We start from the raw sequence: 13088 nt of genomic DNA, 5'->3' as shown, positions 1-13088 counted from the left end.
GGCAGTGATGCCTTGAGAAATGAATACGGCAGTGATGCTTACTAAGACAGGCGAAACGTTGGTGGATGTAGGTTTATGGAAAAGAGATTCAAGAGTTCTGTTTAGATCATTTTAATTTTGCAATTAGGCATCCACGTGGTAGCTGCCAAGGAGACACTTGGATGTATGAGTCGGTAGGTAAGGGTTGATGTCAGGTCTTAAAGATGTAAAACCAAAAGTCATTGTCATATGGGTAGAATTTAAAGTCATGGGCAGGTGAAATTATCTAGGGAGAAATTTGGATGGAGGAAAGAGCCCACAGTCAAACTGAGGCTTACCAAAATTTGGAACATTGATAGAGGAGTAGGAGCCAGTAAAGCGAGCAGCCAATGAGGGAGGGAAACAAGGGAATGGGTATTTTGAAAGCCGGTGAAAAAAAGGGAGTGGTCAGTTGTCGTAAATGCTGCCAAGAGGTGTAATAAGATGCAGACAAAGATGTAACCTTTGGATTTGGCAACTTGGTTGTCACTGGTAACCCTGACAAGAAAGTTTTAGAGGAATAGGAGGATAAAGGCATAATTCAATTTATTCAGCCTCTAGTCTACTAGAGATAAACTAGACAGCAGACTAGGAGAGGTGGGCAAATTAATCCTTATACAGTGTGATAAAGGATGATGATAGAGGTCTGCATGGGGTCAATGGGCACACACAAGTTGAGGCACTAATTCTATGGGGCAAGGGCACAGAAAGCTTTCAGAAGAAGGTGATAAGTATCAATAGATGCTGAAACTGAATTTTGTAAATTAAAAGATCTGTGGAGTCATGCATTCACCTTGGAGTCAGGAGACTTCCATCACGAACAGAGATATGATCTGAGACAAGTCCCTTCCCCTCTTTAGGATTCTTCCTTCTCCCTGAATGGAGAAGTGGCTAGATTTCAACAATCCTCATTTGTTTTCTGTTTTAAGATCATTATGGAATTTTCTAACCTATTGAAGTCTAGATAGACTGAAGGTTTCAAATTCAAGGCTCTCAGCCCTTAAGTTAGCCCTTTGGGGTATTCCATTAATTGTCTGTATGTCTCCATTAGAAGCTGACATCGCTTTCTTCAGCATCATTAATTCATAGTTTGAATTACTGCAGGGTGAATTAGTTAGGATAATGTTATCATCTAAAACAAACCCCAGCATTTCAGTGGGTTAACACCGTCGAATGACAGTTTTTTTTCTGCCCAGGTAATGATCCAATGAGAATGTTGTCCAATAGCCTTGAACACAGTCAGTCAGGGACCCAGCCTCCCTGACTATGTTGTAGATTTGCTATCCCTTAGATCCCCACAGTTAATTTGTTTTCCTGTGGAAGGAGAAGGTAGTGAAGATATCTAACCATCTCAATTCAGAGGTGACATGTATTACTTCTGATGGAATCCCATTTTCAAAGTAAACACATGTGTTCACTTAAGATGCATTGGGGACTGGAAAATGTAGATCCTGGCTGGGCAACAACAACTTTGTCGTGGAAGGGGAACAGGAAGCTTCAGCGGACACCGGACATCTCTGCCACATGAACATTTCAATGACCCATACAACTCACTTGTTTGTTTATTTTCCAGCTGAAGAAGAGATCACCTTTTCCAGAATAGAGACTTCTAAGAGATCTGCAATATTTTCTGAAAATCTCAGGTACAGGCTTCTGTAATTGTTTAGGAGGTAGAGCTGAACAACTGGCATTAAATTCAGAACACTGTTAGAATCACTTGTCTGGCCAGTACTCTGGGTCTTTTAGGCACAAATCAGAGGGGGTGTGTGGTGAGTTTGGTCAGTAGTTATGTAATGGAGCGGGGACCTATGGGCCCTTCCCAGGACAGACCCTCTCCCCCATATCCTCTCCTGTAGCTCCTCTTCGGGTTTTTTTGTTTTGTTTTGTTTTAAATATTTATTTACATATTTCGTTGCGCTGGGTCTTAGTTACAGCAGGCGGGCTCCTCAGTTGTGGCATGTGGGATCTTTTGTTGCGGCAAGCAGGCTCTTCGTTGTGGTGTGCGGGCTTCTCTCTAGTTGTGGCACACAGGCTCCAGAGCTCATGGGCTCAGTAGTTGCAGCATATAGGCTCCTTAGTTGTGACAGGTGGGCTCCTTAGTTATGGCTCACCAGCTCCTTAGTTGCAGCATGCATGCATGTGGGATCTAGCTTCCTGGTCAGGGATCGAAACCGGACCCCCTGCATTAGGAGTGCAGAGTCTTAACCACTGTGCCATCAGGGAAGTCCCTGTAGCTCCTCTTTGAAGTACCTAGATAATAGTATCTGATGCACACTTCCTGAGTTGTTTTACAGATGCTAAAACCACCACCAAGTGGAAGAAATCTACATTAGTTTTTCTTATCTTGCTGTTTTGTTTTTGAAGATATCTTCATATCAAACACTATACTATATCTACAAATTATTACTCCTATTTATTTCTGCATTTGGACAGTTCTGAAGAAATAAGAGAAAAGATCTTGAGTTTCTTTGACATCATTATATCAAAAATGAGGACATCTGAGAATGACATCATCCCTCTGGAATCTTGCCAGTGTGAGGAAATCTTAGAGATTGTCATCATGCCTCTGGCTCACCATTTTCTGGCTTTGGGAGAAAACAACAAAGCCTTATATTACTTCCTAGAACTTGCGTCTGCTTATCTCATCTTGGGTGATAATTATATGGTAAGCTGTTTCTGCCCAGATCCCCTCCACCTTTGAGACGGACCTACAGCCCACAGGACCAGAAAGAAAGCTCTAGTGCTTTTTTTTTATTATTATTATTACTTCATGTTCTTGATTCTGAGCAGCACCCCCTTCTTTGAAAATCAAATTGCTCAGAAAGGAAATGAGCTGAGATTGTGAAAAAGTCAGAACAAACCACAACTACCATTATACATCATTTAAAATACTGCTGTCATTAGAAACTTGCTTTGAATCGTCTACCTACATGGGACCCTGGTTTCAACTCTTCAGTTTCAGTAGCGTCTTCCTCAGTAATGTCCCAGCCGCATTTGCTCTCCGTCTTCCCCAAGTATCTGTCAGCACAAATACCTGTAGGTCTTTGAATAAGCAGAAATCTAGTTTTAGTCTTGTGATCCCTGAAGGGGCTCGCTCACTTTGGTCTTCATGTAACTTGTGCTAAATTATCATACATACCTTTAGGCCACCAAAGCCCTAGTGACTATTTCTCTAGGATAATTGTAAATAACCTTCCAGGGCAATATGCCCTTAGAAATATGGGGATCTGATACATATGATGAAATAAAAGAATTTATTGGTAAGTAAGTTGGGAAGCGCTGAGCTGAATAAAGCTAAATAGATTTTTGTACTACAATATTTCAGGATCTTAATACGCTAAGATCCATAGAAGTCTCCCAGAGGGTTGGGCTAGGACTGAGACATATTTTTTCTCTCAAACTTATTTGACCTTAGACCACTTTTCATAGAGCAGCTGGCTGACTAAGCTTCCACGAACTCACTTGAGGAAATGCCTTTCTGGGCAGAGCCTCCCACACCCGAGTAGCCATGGCTGCCACCCTTTATGCCTGCACTTGTGGACGGTTTCAGATTTTATATTTGTGGCCTAATTAAACTCCACACCTTAGATTTATATAAAATTTTAAAATTAAACCATTAAAAATGTCAGTAAGCTGTGGTTCTCTCAAATATTTATGAACAAAAGGCTCCTGTGCATATTTTATACACATAGGTGAAGAAGGCAGTGATGCGGCCAGTGAGTACCAGGAAGGGAAGGTTTAGGCAGCCTTGGGGGCTAACTTGCTAAACCTGTGCTCACCCTCATCTCATTATCCAGGGAGTGACAAATGCTCAGGAAAACAATGATTGGAAGCAGAGCCCCAGTGCAGGGTCCCAAAATGTGCCATTTGCTTCCCCGTCTCCCAGCAAAGACACCTTGTCTCCCTCTTTCTGCATCCAACACCTACGCCTTAGGCTGCATGAGACTTGAGGACAGGGCCTCACCTTATTTTACTCTTCAAGTCTGACCTTGCCTTGGTGTTTACAAGTGCCAAGACTCTCTTCACGATTTCATAGGACGTTGAAGAGGAAGGGAGGAAGGTTGCTCAGGGCCTTACCTTCCTCTTCCACTTCCCAACGATGGCCCTGGCAAAAGAAATGGGAGTGGCTCCTAACTCATTCCAAAAGTAGAGACTGGCTTGTCATAGATGTGAGGATGCTCTCAGGAGCCATGAGTACACTGTTGGAAATAGGGAGGTTGGCGATGGAATTACTCAAAGAGGGAAATTGCCCTGGGGAAAACTTCAGGTAAGGTGACTTACATGACAGCATGAGGAAAGGAGGAGGTTTCTAGATTCATCCTCTAGAATGAGATTCAGTAGATCAAGAGGAACATGAAGGTGACCCATATCTTCAGCAGGAACTTTCCCCACCCTTTCTGTCTAGAGTTTGAAGGACTCTGGTCAGGAGCTGAAGGAAGAGATGGAGGTGGAAGCTGGGTGGTCCTGTTTCTCTTCCTTCAGTAGAGTCTGGGGCAATGGCCCCTCCTTGGTCCCAATCCCTGATGACTCAATACCTTCTACTCCTTGTGCTGGTTGCAGGCTTACATATATTTGAATGAGGGAGAGAGGTTGCTGAAAATTCTCAAGAAGGAAAAATCTTGGAGTAAGACTTTTGAGTGGACTACCTTTTTTACCCTCAAAGGTCAGGTAAGAAACCATTAGAAACGCAGTTCATCTGTTGTTTATCACTGCGGCTTTACGTAGAAGAAGTAGTAGAAGTCATCCCTATACTTTCTACATCCTCCTCCCATCCTCTGCCACAGATCTTTCCCAAGATTCCAGAACCCCAAGCCCCGGGCCTCAAACCTCCTCACCATCACTTGTCTGCAGCAAGATCTTCTTTAGCCTCTCGGTTGACAGCTTTATGAAATGTTTATCTAACAACCTCCCAAAATGGACAGGAATGGGTAAACATTTTCTCAGAGGTAGATGATGAACAATGAGGATGCAAAGTCCTAGTCATTCAACCATCCTTCCACAGATACATCCAAGAAACATTTCCGATTGTGCCAGGCCCTGGGAGATCTTGTTCCTGGGCCTTAAATGACCTTTTTTGGATAAGATTCCTTAACTATGTATTTTTGGAACATACCAACCAAGCCTAGAATCACTGCTTTTCTTCTTTTCCTTTCTTCCCCTTTCTTCTCCTTGTAGGTCTGTTTCAACATGGGCCAGATGGTGCTTGCCAAGAAAATGCTGAGGAAGGCCTTGAAGCTCCTCAATCGAATCTTTCCTTACAACTTAATCTCCTTGTTTCTCCAGATTCATGTTGAAAAAAACAGACACTTTCATTATGTGAATCAGAATCAGCAGGCCCAAGAGAGCTCACCTCCAGGGTAAGGAAGGAGCTGGGGAGAGCTGGGTGTCTCATCTCACTCCCCAGAGGAGAGAGACCTACACATAGTCCAACAGTCAGCCCCCAAAGCCTGGGCCTCTAGCGGGCGCAAGGAGTCCTGGTGGCTCGCTGGTGTGGGAGGGGATGTGTGGGAGCGGGGCTGCCAGGCCAGGGCTGGGTTGCCTCAGAACAACTTAACAGGAAGCTTTTGCCAAAGGGAGTTCAGGTGACAAAACCTTAAGGGAGTCCTTTGCAAGGTGAGCTCCAGTGCCCCTCCCCACTCATCTTACCCACTAACCCCTCTGGCCATCCACGTTCCAATGGGAATCTGCACCCCCTGTTCCTAGAGCCTCAGTCACAAGTCCTCTTCCAATTCAGTGCTAAAACCGTGGGTATTGTCCCTGCCCCCCCAAAAAATGGCAGGTCCTGAAGACATCTGCCAAAAGACAAAACAGCCCACCCATTTTTTAACTCTATATAGATACGTGGGTTACATGGGGTATCCATCGGTCAAGATTATACCATTAAGATATGTACATTTCAATGTACGTAAATTTTATCTATAAAAGAACTATAAAAAATAATGAGGTGGGGTAGGAGAAGGAAACAGAGTAGAAGGACAGATGTAATAAGCATGTTGATAGTTGCTGAAGCTGGATGCTGGGTACATGTGGCTCATTATAGTTTCCTGTTTTACTGTGTGTGCATGTTTGAAATGTTCCACAATAAAAGTTTTAAAAATGTATTCCCCCTACCTAGCAATTCATACCAAGAGAAATGCCACCTAGTTGGGGATCTGGAGAGCTGGCAGTAGATCTCTTCCATCTTGGGAGAGGCCAGCTGCAATATTCCCACAGGTTCTGCCTGAGATACAAGTATCTATTTCTATGGGCAAATTGCTGCAATTCTTTGGCAATCCCACCAAAAACTGCCTTCCCCAGTTTCCTGAAAGTGTTCCCTTGACTATGGGGGAGGCTGGGATGGAAATGAGGTGCAGCTGAGCTCCTTTGCAGGCTGGGGACAGGCTTCTGAGAATCTAAGCCTGCTGCTTCAGGAGACACCAGGAGGGGGAGGGGCGGGGAGAAGTTCAGCAGAGATCTCTCGGAGAGGTAAGAGAGAATTGGAGTTTGGGTTCACACAGAGGGTTGCCAGATGAAATAAAGGATGCCTAGTTGAATTTAAAGTTCAGATCAATAATAAATGATTTTTTTTTAGTACACCTTATATCACACAAGATATTTAGGACATATGCATTCTAAAAAATTGTTTTGAAATTCAGATTTAACTTGGCATCCCATATTTTCATTCCCTAAATCTGACAAGCCTAATGTACAGCCACATTTTGTAAAAGGAATAAGAAGTGCCTGCACAAGAGGAGAAGGTGAAAAAGTGATGATCAGGAAGAAACTACAGAACAATTGGCTTAAAATGGTGTCCAGTCAAAAGGTTCTCATCTCAAAAATAAGGACGTTAAGAAACAATATTTAGGGGCTTCCCTGGTGGCGCAGTGGTTGAGAGTCCGCCTGCCGATGCTGGGGACACGGGTTTGTGCCCCGGTCCAGGAGGATCGCATGTGCCGCGGAGCGGCTGGGCCCGTTAACCATGGCTGCTGAGCCTGCGGGTCTGGAGGCTGTGCTCCGCAACGGGAGAGGCCACAAGAGTGAGAGGCCTGTGTACCGCAAAAAAAAAGAAGAAAAAAAGAAACTATTTAATGTCAGAATTTCTACAGCTTCATGAACTCCCTATGTTATAAGGGATTTTACCTTCTCCATGTTTCCTTAGAAACTTTAAAAAATAGTTTCCACAACAGAATGAATGTCATCAATGTCTAAAGTGAAAGTACCTGGAATTCTTCTTTAAGAATCTCTAGTAGGATATCTTCCTTTCTTCTCATCTTTATTTAAAATCTGCTTTTTTTTTTTTTTTGCGGTACATGGGCCTCTCACTGTTGCGGCCTCTCCCGTTGCGGAGCACAGGCTCCGGACGCGCAGGCTCAGTGGCCATGGCTCACGGGCCCAGCCGCTCCGCGGCATGTGGGATCTTCCCTGACCGGGGCACGAGCCCATGTCCCTTGCATCGGCAGGCAGACTCTCAACCACTGCGCTACCAAGGAAGCCCTAAAATCTGCTTTTTGATAGTTATTTCTAGTTATATTTTGTTTTCTTGGCTTTGTTAAATTACTAATATTGCAGCCAATTTAGGATCCCATTTTTATCACAAATAGAGAAGATTGGGGGCTACTTTACCAGTTAAATGACTTGTGGATGCTGTGGCTGAGACCCCAAACATTCTCGGTATGTGGTCAGCCATCCTTCCCTTGAATAATTCCAGCACAGGAAGTTCACCATCTCCTGCGACATTCCACTCCATTGTCAGAATGTGTTTTAGTCTGTTTGGACTGTTGTGACAAATTACCACAGGCCGGGTGGCTTATTAACAGCAGAAGTTTATTGCTCACAGTTCTGGAGGCTGGAAGTCTGAGGTCCTAGTGCCAGCGTGGCTGGGCCAGGGCCCTCTTCAGGGTCACAGGCTTCTTCTCGTATCCTCACATGGTGGAAAGGGACCGGGAACTCTGTGGAGTCTCTTTTATAAGAGCTCTAATCCCAGTCATGAAGGCTCCACCCTCATGACCTTATCATGTCCTAAAGACCCCACCTACTATTACTGTCACTTTGGGGAGTTAGAATTCAACTTATGAATTTTGGGGGATGCATTCAGACCACAGCAGAATGGGATTGTTTAAAAGACTCATTTCCTTTGTTGAGCTGAGACCTAGTTCCTGACAACCATGTGTAACAGAGGAAATGACACACTGGACTGGCCGGGCTGGAGGTGGCCAAGGCTGGAGTCCTGGCACCATCACATTCTAGCTATGTGACTTTGACTTAATTACTTAACCTGTCTGAGTCTCACCTTCCGCTCATGTAAAATGGGGTTAATTATTCCTTCCTTTCTTACGGGGTTGTCATCAGTCTCAAATGTGATAAAATGATATAAATGTGCTTTTTAAATAATTTCATTTAAATGGCAGTGAACTGACAGGGGACAGGTGAGTTACATCAATTACCTTAATTAATCATCACAAAGTAGGTATTATGGTCCCCATTGTCCAGTGGAAAAATTGTGCTTCATAAAGATTCATGCACATGTACAACAAGATCCTACTGTATAGCAGGAGGAACTATATTCAATATCCTGTGATAAACCATAATGGAAAAGAATATTTTAAAAAACTAATGTATCAATATACATATGTATAACGGAATCACTTTGCTGTACAGCAGAAATTAACACAACATTGTAAATCAACTATGTGTCAATAAAAAAATACTATGTGCTGAAACTGAAAAAAAGAGAAAATTAACGTGCATGTTAATTTCCACGTAAAGGAAACAGGCCTCAAACTCAAGTCTGTTTTGACCCCCAAGCCAGTAGTGAGGACTCTGCCCCTGCGCTTCCCTCAGGCATGCTGGTGGCGATACCTTCTTCTTATGTCCCATGTGTGTACTTTATCTAATAGGAAGAAGAGGCTGGCGCAACTTTACCAGCAAACCACTTGCTTCTCCTTACTGTGGCAGATCTATAGCTTAAATTATTTTTTTCACTACAAGTATTATTGCCACCTGGCAGCTCTGATGCAAGTGAATACTGCCCTGGAAACTCAAGATGATTTCCAGGTAGGGTATTTTTGTAGCTGCTTTTTACGTTTCTGAATCTCATTTGGAGAGAAAAGCCTAGTGAAAGCCAATCAAAATTCAAAATCATGAAGATTTAATAAAAACCTTCCAGACTAGATTGTTCCGCTGAGGCTAGCAGTTGTCAAACACTTTGGTCCCAGGATCCCCTTATACTCCTAATAATTGAGGACCTCAAATAGCTTTTTATATGGGTTTATATATTTATATTTTTTATATGGGATCGTATATTTTTATGGGGTATATCTATTGATACTGTCATATAAGAAACAAAAACTGAGATACTTCAAAAATATTTTTTAGAGAAAATAAACCCATGACATATGAACATAATTAACATTTTCACTGAAAAAAACTTTATTTCCCCAAACAAAAAAATTTGTGAGAAGAATGGCATGTATTAAATTTTTGCAAATACCTTAATGTCTGACTTCACAGAAGACAGCTAGATTCTCAATCTGCTTCTACTTTCACTTCCTTGTAATGTCACATAACTCTCCCTTGGAAAACTCCACATTGTACTTGTAAGAGAATGAGGGTGAAAAAGGAAAATGTAACAGGATAATTCTTTTAAAAAGATAAAATCATTCCCTGGCGGTCCAGAGGTTAGGACTCCGTGCTCTCACTGCCGAGGGCCCGAGTTCAATCCCTGGTCAGGGAACTAAAATCCCACAAGCTGCACAGCATGGCCAAAAAAAGTAAAAGTAGAAGAACACCCATCAGAGATGTTATTGAGCTCATTAAAGTTAGTGAGAGAACTAGTAAGATGGTACAACTGGTTCCCAGGGGAATTTAATTTATGAATGTATACAAAACTAGTCACAGGGCAAGAATAGAATCACTTGTATTCCACTGAACATTTCTATTTCTATGAAAAAGGATCATTTACATTATTACCAGTTTCCCAAAGGCAGTGAAAGGCAGAGATATAACCTTGATGAGTGAGCTAGACAGGACACCCACTGAATTTTTTTGTTTTGGCCCATTTCAAGTTCTTTCACTGTTTTTCCTGAAAAACTGCTACACACAAAACAAATGGTCCACAAAACATTCTCCCTTCTTTCTGAAGGTTTTACCATGCATTGTTATCATTAACCAGTCTTTTGCTATTAAACTTAAATGGCCAGTTGAAACAAACAGTTTTAAGACTGTTCTTCCACCACTGGTTAAGACTAGGGTGGCAGGTATTGGGGATAACATTCATTTAGCCTTCTGGGCTTTCTGGGCAGACTTGGTGACCTTGCCAACCCCAGTTGCCTTCTTGTCCACTGCTTTGATGACACCCACAGCAACTGTCTGTCTCATGTCACGAACAGCAAAACGGCCCAGAGGAGGATAGTCAGAGAAGCTCTTAACACACATGGGTTTGCCAGGAACCATATCAACGATGACAGCATCACCAGATTGAAGAGTTGTTTAAAGAGTAACCAACTTCTCTTCAATCTCCCTGTTAAGTTTAGAACTAGAGTCCTTAACATTATTTTTGAAAGCAAACAAAACCAAACCAACCTTCCTTTATTGTTAAACAACAAAAGCAATAACATGCTTGTTATAACAATAAATTAAACCTCACAGAAATGCATAAAGTAAAAAGTCCCTCAAATCTCTACTCCAACTGCAACAAATAGGTAACTGCTTTTTACAGTTACCCATTTGGTAGTTTGGAATGAATCCTTCCAGGCTTTTTGGTATGCAGTCATATATCCACACATATAAGCTATTGCTTTTATTTTTCACAAAAGTTAAAATGCATATATTTTGTTTAAGGATCCTGTGTAGGCAAAAGGGGCCATTGAGCTTGTCCTGGATCATGCATTAAATAGGTGGCAGAAACTCAGCTTAATTTCTGTGTCTAAGTCTATGGTTTTGCCAAATGTCCAGCTCCATTCCCAAGCTTAATAAATCCATGTTTACTGGCAGATGATTGGTGATATCCCGGGCTTTCTGCTTCGGGTTCCATCCCAGTCTTGCCCCGTCTCTCCTCTTCTCCTCCACTGCTGCCATTTCAGATCATTAAGGCCTACCTGGACTATTCACTGTACCACCATCTAGCCGGCTACCAGGGCGTGTGGTTCAAATATGAGGTCATGACCATGGAGCACATCTTCAACCTCCCCCTGAAACGCGAGGGCGTTGAAATCATGACCTACGTGGCCGATACACTTGGCTATATCAAGCTCCTAATGGGTCACTTGGACTTGGCCATTGACTTAGGTAAGCCCTGGTTGGTCAAGAAAGAACTTGCAGATACAGGTAATGCCCAGAAATATACTGGAATTGTTTTCTTCCCAGGCTCTCGAGCCCACAAGATGTGGTCATTGCTTCATAATCCCAACAAACACTATCTGGTCCTCTGCTGGCTTTGTAAATCCCTCTTCTTGAAAAACAGGTATTTATCTCAAGGCATTTTCCAAACCAGGACCAGAGGCACAGGCCAACTTGGCCTGACTCTGGCCACCCGATAGAGAGGTCCAGGAAAGAACAGTTTGAACAGAGAGCCAACTTGAGATTTAGGAGTGGGTTTGAAGTCTGTTGAAGAATCGTATTTGGTCCTGAATGGCTGGGCAGGACTGAGACTAGGACTGAACTTCCTTCTCTCCGCACACACTATTTTTTAATCCTACCACCTTTTCTTATCCATAGATACAAGCAACTGATCCAGGTGCTGGGGTGGCTGTGGGATCTTTCTGTAGCAGAAGAGCATATCTTCAGCAAGGCATTTTTCTACTTTGTCTGCCTGGACATCATGCTTTATTCTGGTGAGCATGGCCTTGGAATTTATAAGAAACTGGGGGAATAACACTTGCGTTGGTGTGGTGTGGCAGGTGACAGGGCTAGGGCTTTGAGACCACTGGGTTTCCGGCTAGAAGGTGCGAGGATTGCAAGGGACCAACAAGCAAGAGAATTTAGAATTTAAGCTGCCAGTTAAAGCGTCAGATCATTTGTCACACAAGTGATAGTGACTGACAGGGTCTTACTATGTGGCTTCTACTAGGGCATTTAATTTTTAGCAGGATAGACTTAGAGACTTCCTGCTTGAAAATGAAGGGTAGGGCTGCTAATGGTGAGGTGAGGGTTCCAGGCACTGGCAGCTGTTAGTGATTTGGAAAACAAGTTCTTTCCTGATAGCCTTCATGTTACACCAGGTAGGCAGGCCTCAGTGTACATACTAAACCAGAGGGGCCAAACTGGGCATTCTTTTTCCCAGCCATGTTTTCACCGAGGGATGTGGATATTGCTGCCAGCAAGGGAGGTGTGAACGCGAAGACTGAGAAGTCCCAGGCTGCACTGAGGCTGATTCCTTGGGCTCAAGCAGGGAGGGTTGGTTTAAACCCCACTCCTGCCTAGTTGATATTATGGACTTGTATCTTATACACATAAACTTCCACAAAAGCAGGGGCTCAGCAAACAGGGCAGAGCAGTCACCTGGTTGTTGCAATCCGTGGGACCCTTTGGATTCATAAAATAATCAGAGACCGAGGCCTGTCCTCACAGTGGGAAATTCTCCTGGGAGCTGTTAGGCCAGAAAGACGATACCCCTCCACCCCTAATCTACCAGCCAAGCTCTCCTGTTTCTCTCTTTTTTAGGCTTTGTTTATAGGTCATTTGAAGAATGTTTGGAATTCATACACCAAAACGAAGACAACAGAATACTGAAGTTCCAAAATGGAATCCTCCTGGGACTTTACTCCTGTATCGCTATCTGGTAACAGTGTGTTGCATACCACTGAATTCCCACATTTGAAAATGTTGAATCCTGGAAGAGTTCTATGAGATTTGACAAAAGGAAAGAAAAGGAAGAGAAAGTACTTTTAATTTATACCCAAGACAGATTGAAAGTGACAGGGCAGATTTATACTGAAAAACACCTTGGGGATCACCTAGTTCATCCCGCTCAGCTGAGGCCAGTAAAGCGATGCCACTTCAATTGTACTCAATGCAACAAGCACTTATTGCATACATAGCGCGCAGTATTAATACAGAGATGAATAAGAAAAGCGTACTTGCTTCTGAGAAGT

General features: G+C 43.0%; 1 protein-coding gene across 1 annotated transcript in view; it reads left to right on the top strand.

Moving 5' to 3' along the window:
* ADCY10 (adenylate cyclase 10) overlaps window positions 1-13088 on the top strand; it is a gene marked incomplete at its 3' end in the record, with an annotated part of 95591 nt that overhangs the window by 68917 nt on the left and 13586 nt on the right. Inside the window, exons 21-29 of the mRNA XM_082677053.1 lie at window positions 1592-1661; window positions 2452-2683; window positions 4579-4686; window positions 5194-5375; window positions 8895-9051; window positions 11079-11283; window positions 11362-11458; window positions 11713-11828; window positions 12658-12775. Of these exons, the coding sequence (XP_082533179.1) occupies window positions 1592-1661; window positions 2452-2683; window positions 4579-4686; window positions 5194-5375; window positions 8895-9051; window positions 11079-11283; window positions 11362-11458; window positions 11713-11828; window positions 12658-12775 (1285 nt within the window). The remainder of the gene's footprint in view (window positions 1-1591; window positions 1662-2451; window positions 2684-4578; window positions 4687-5193; window positions 5376-8894; window positions 9052-11078; window positions 11284-11361; window positions 11459-11712; window positions 11829-12657; window positions 12776-13088) is intronic.

The sequence above is a fragment of the Grampus griseus genome (assembly GCF_964374135.1).
Source record: "Grampus griseus genome assembly, chromosome: 1".
Classification (NCBI taxonomy): Eukaryota; Metazoa; Chordata; class Mammalia; order Artiodactyla; family Delphinidae; genus Grampus; species Grampus griseus.
Note: the sequence above shows the minus strand (reverse complement) of the source record. Positions and strands in the feature narration are given on the sequence as shown.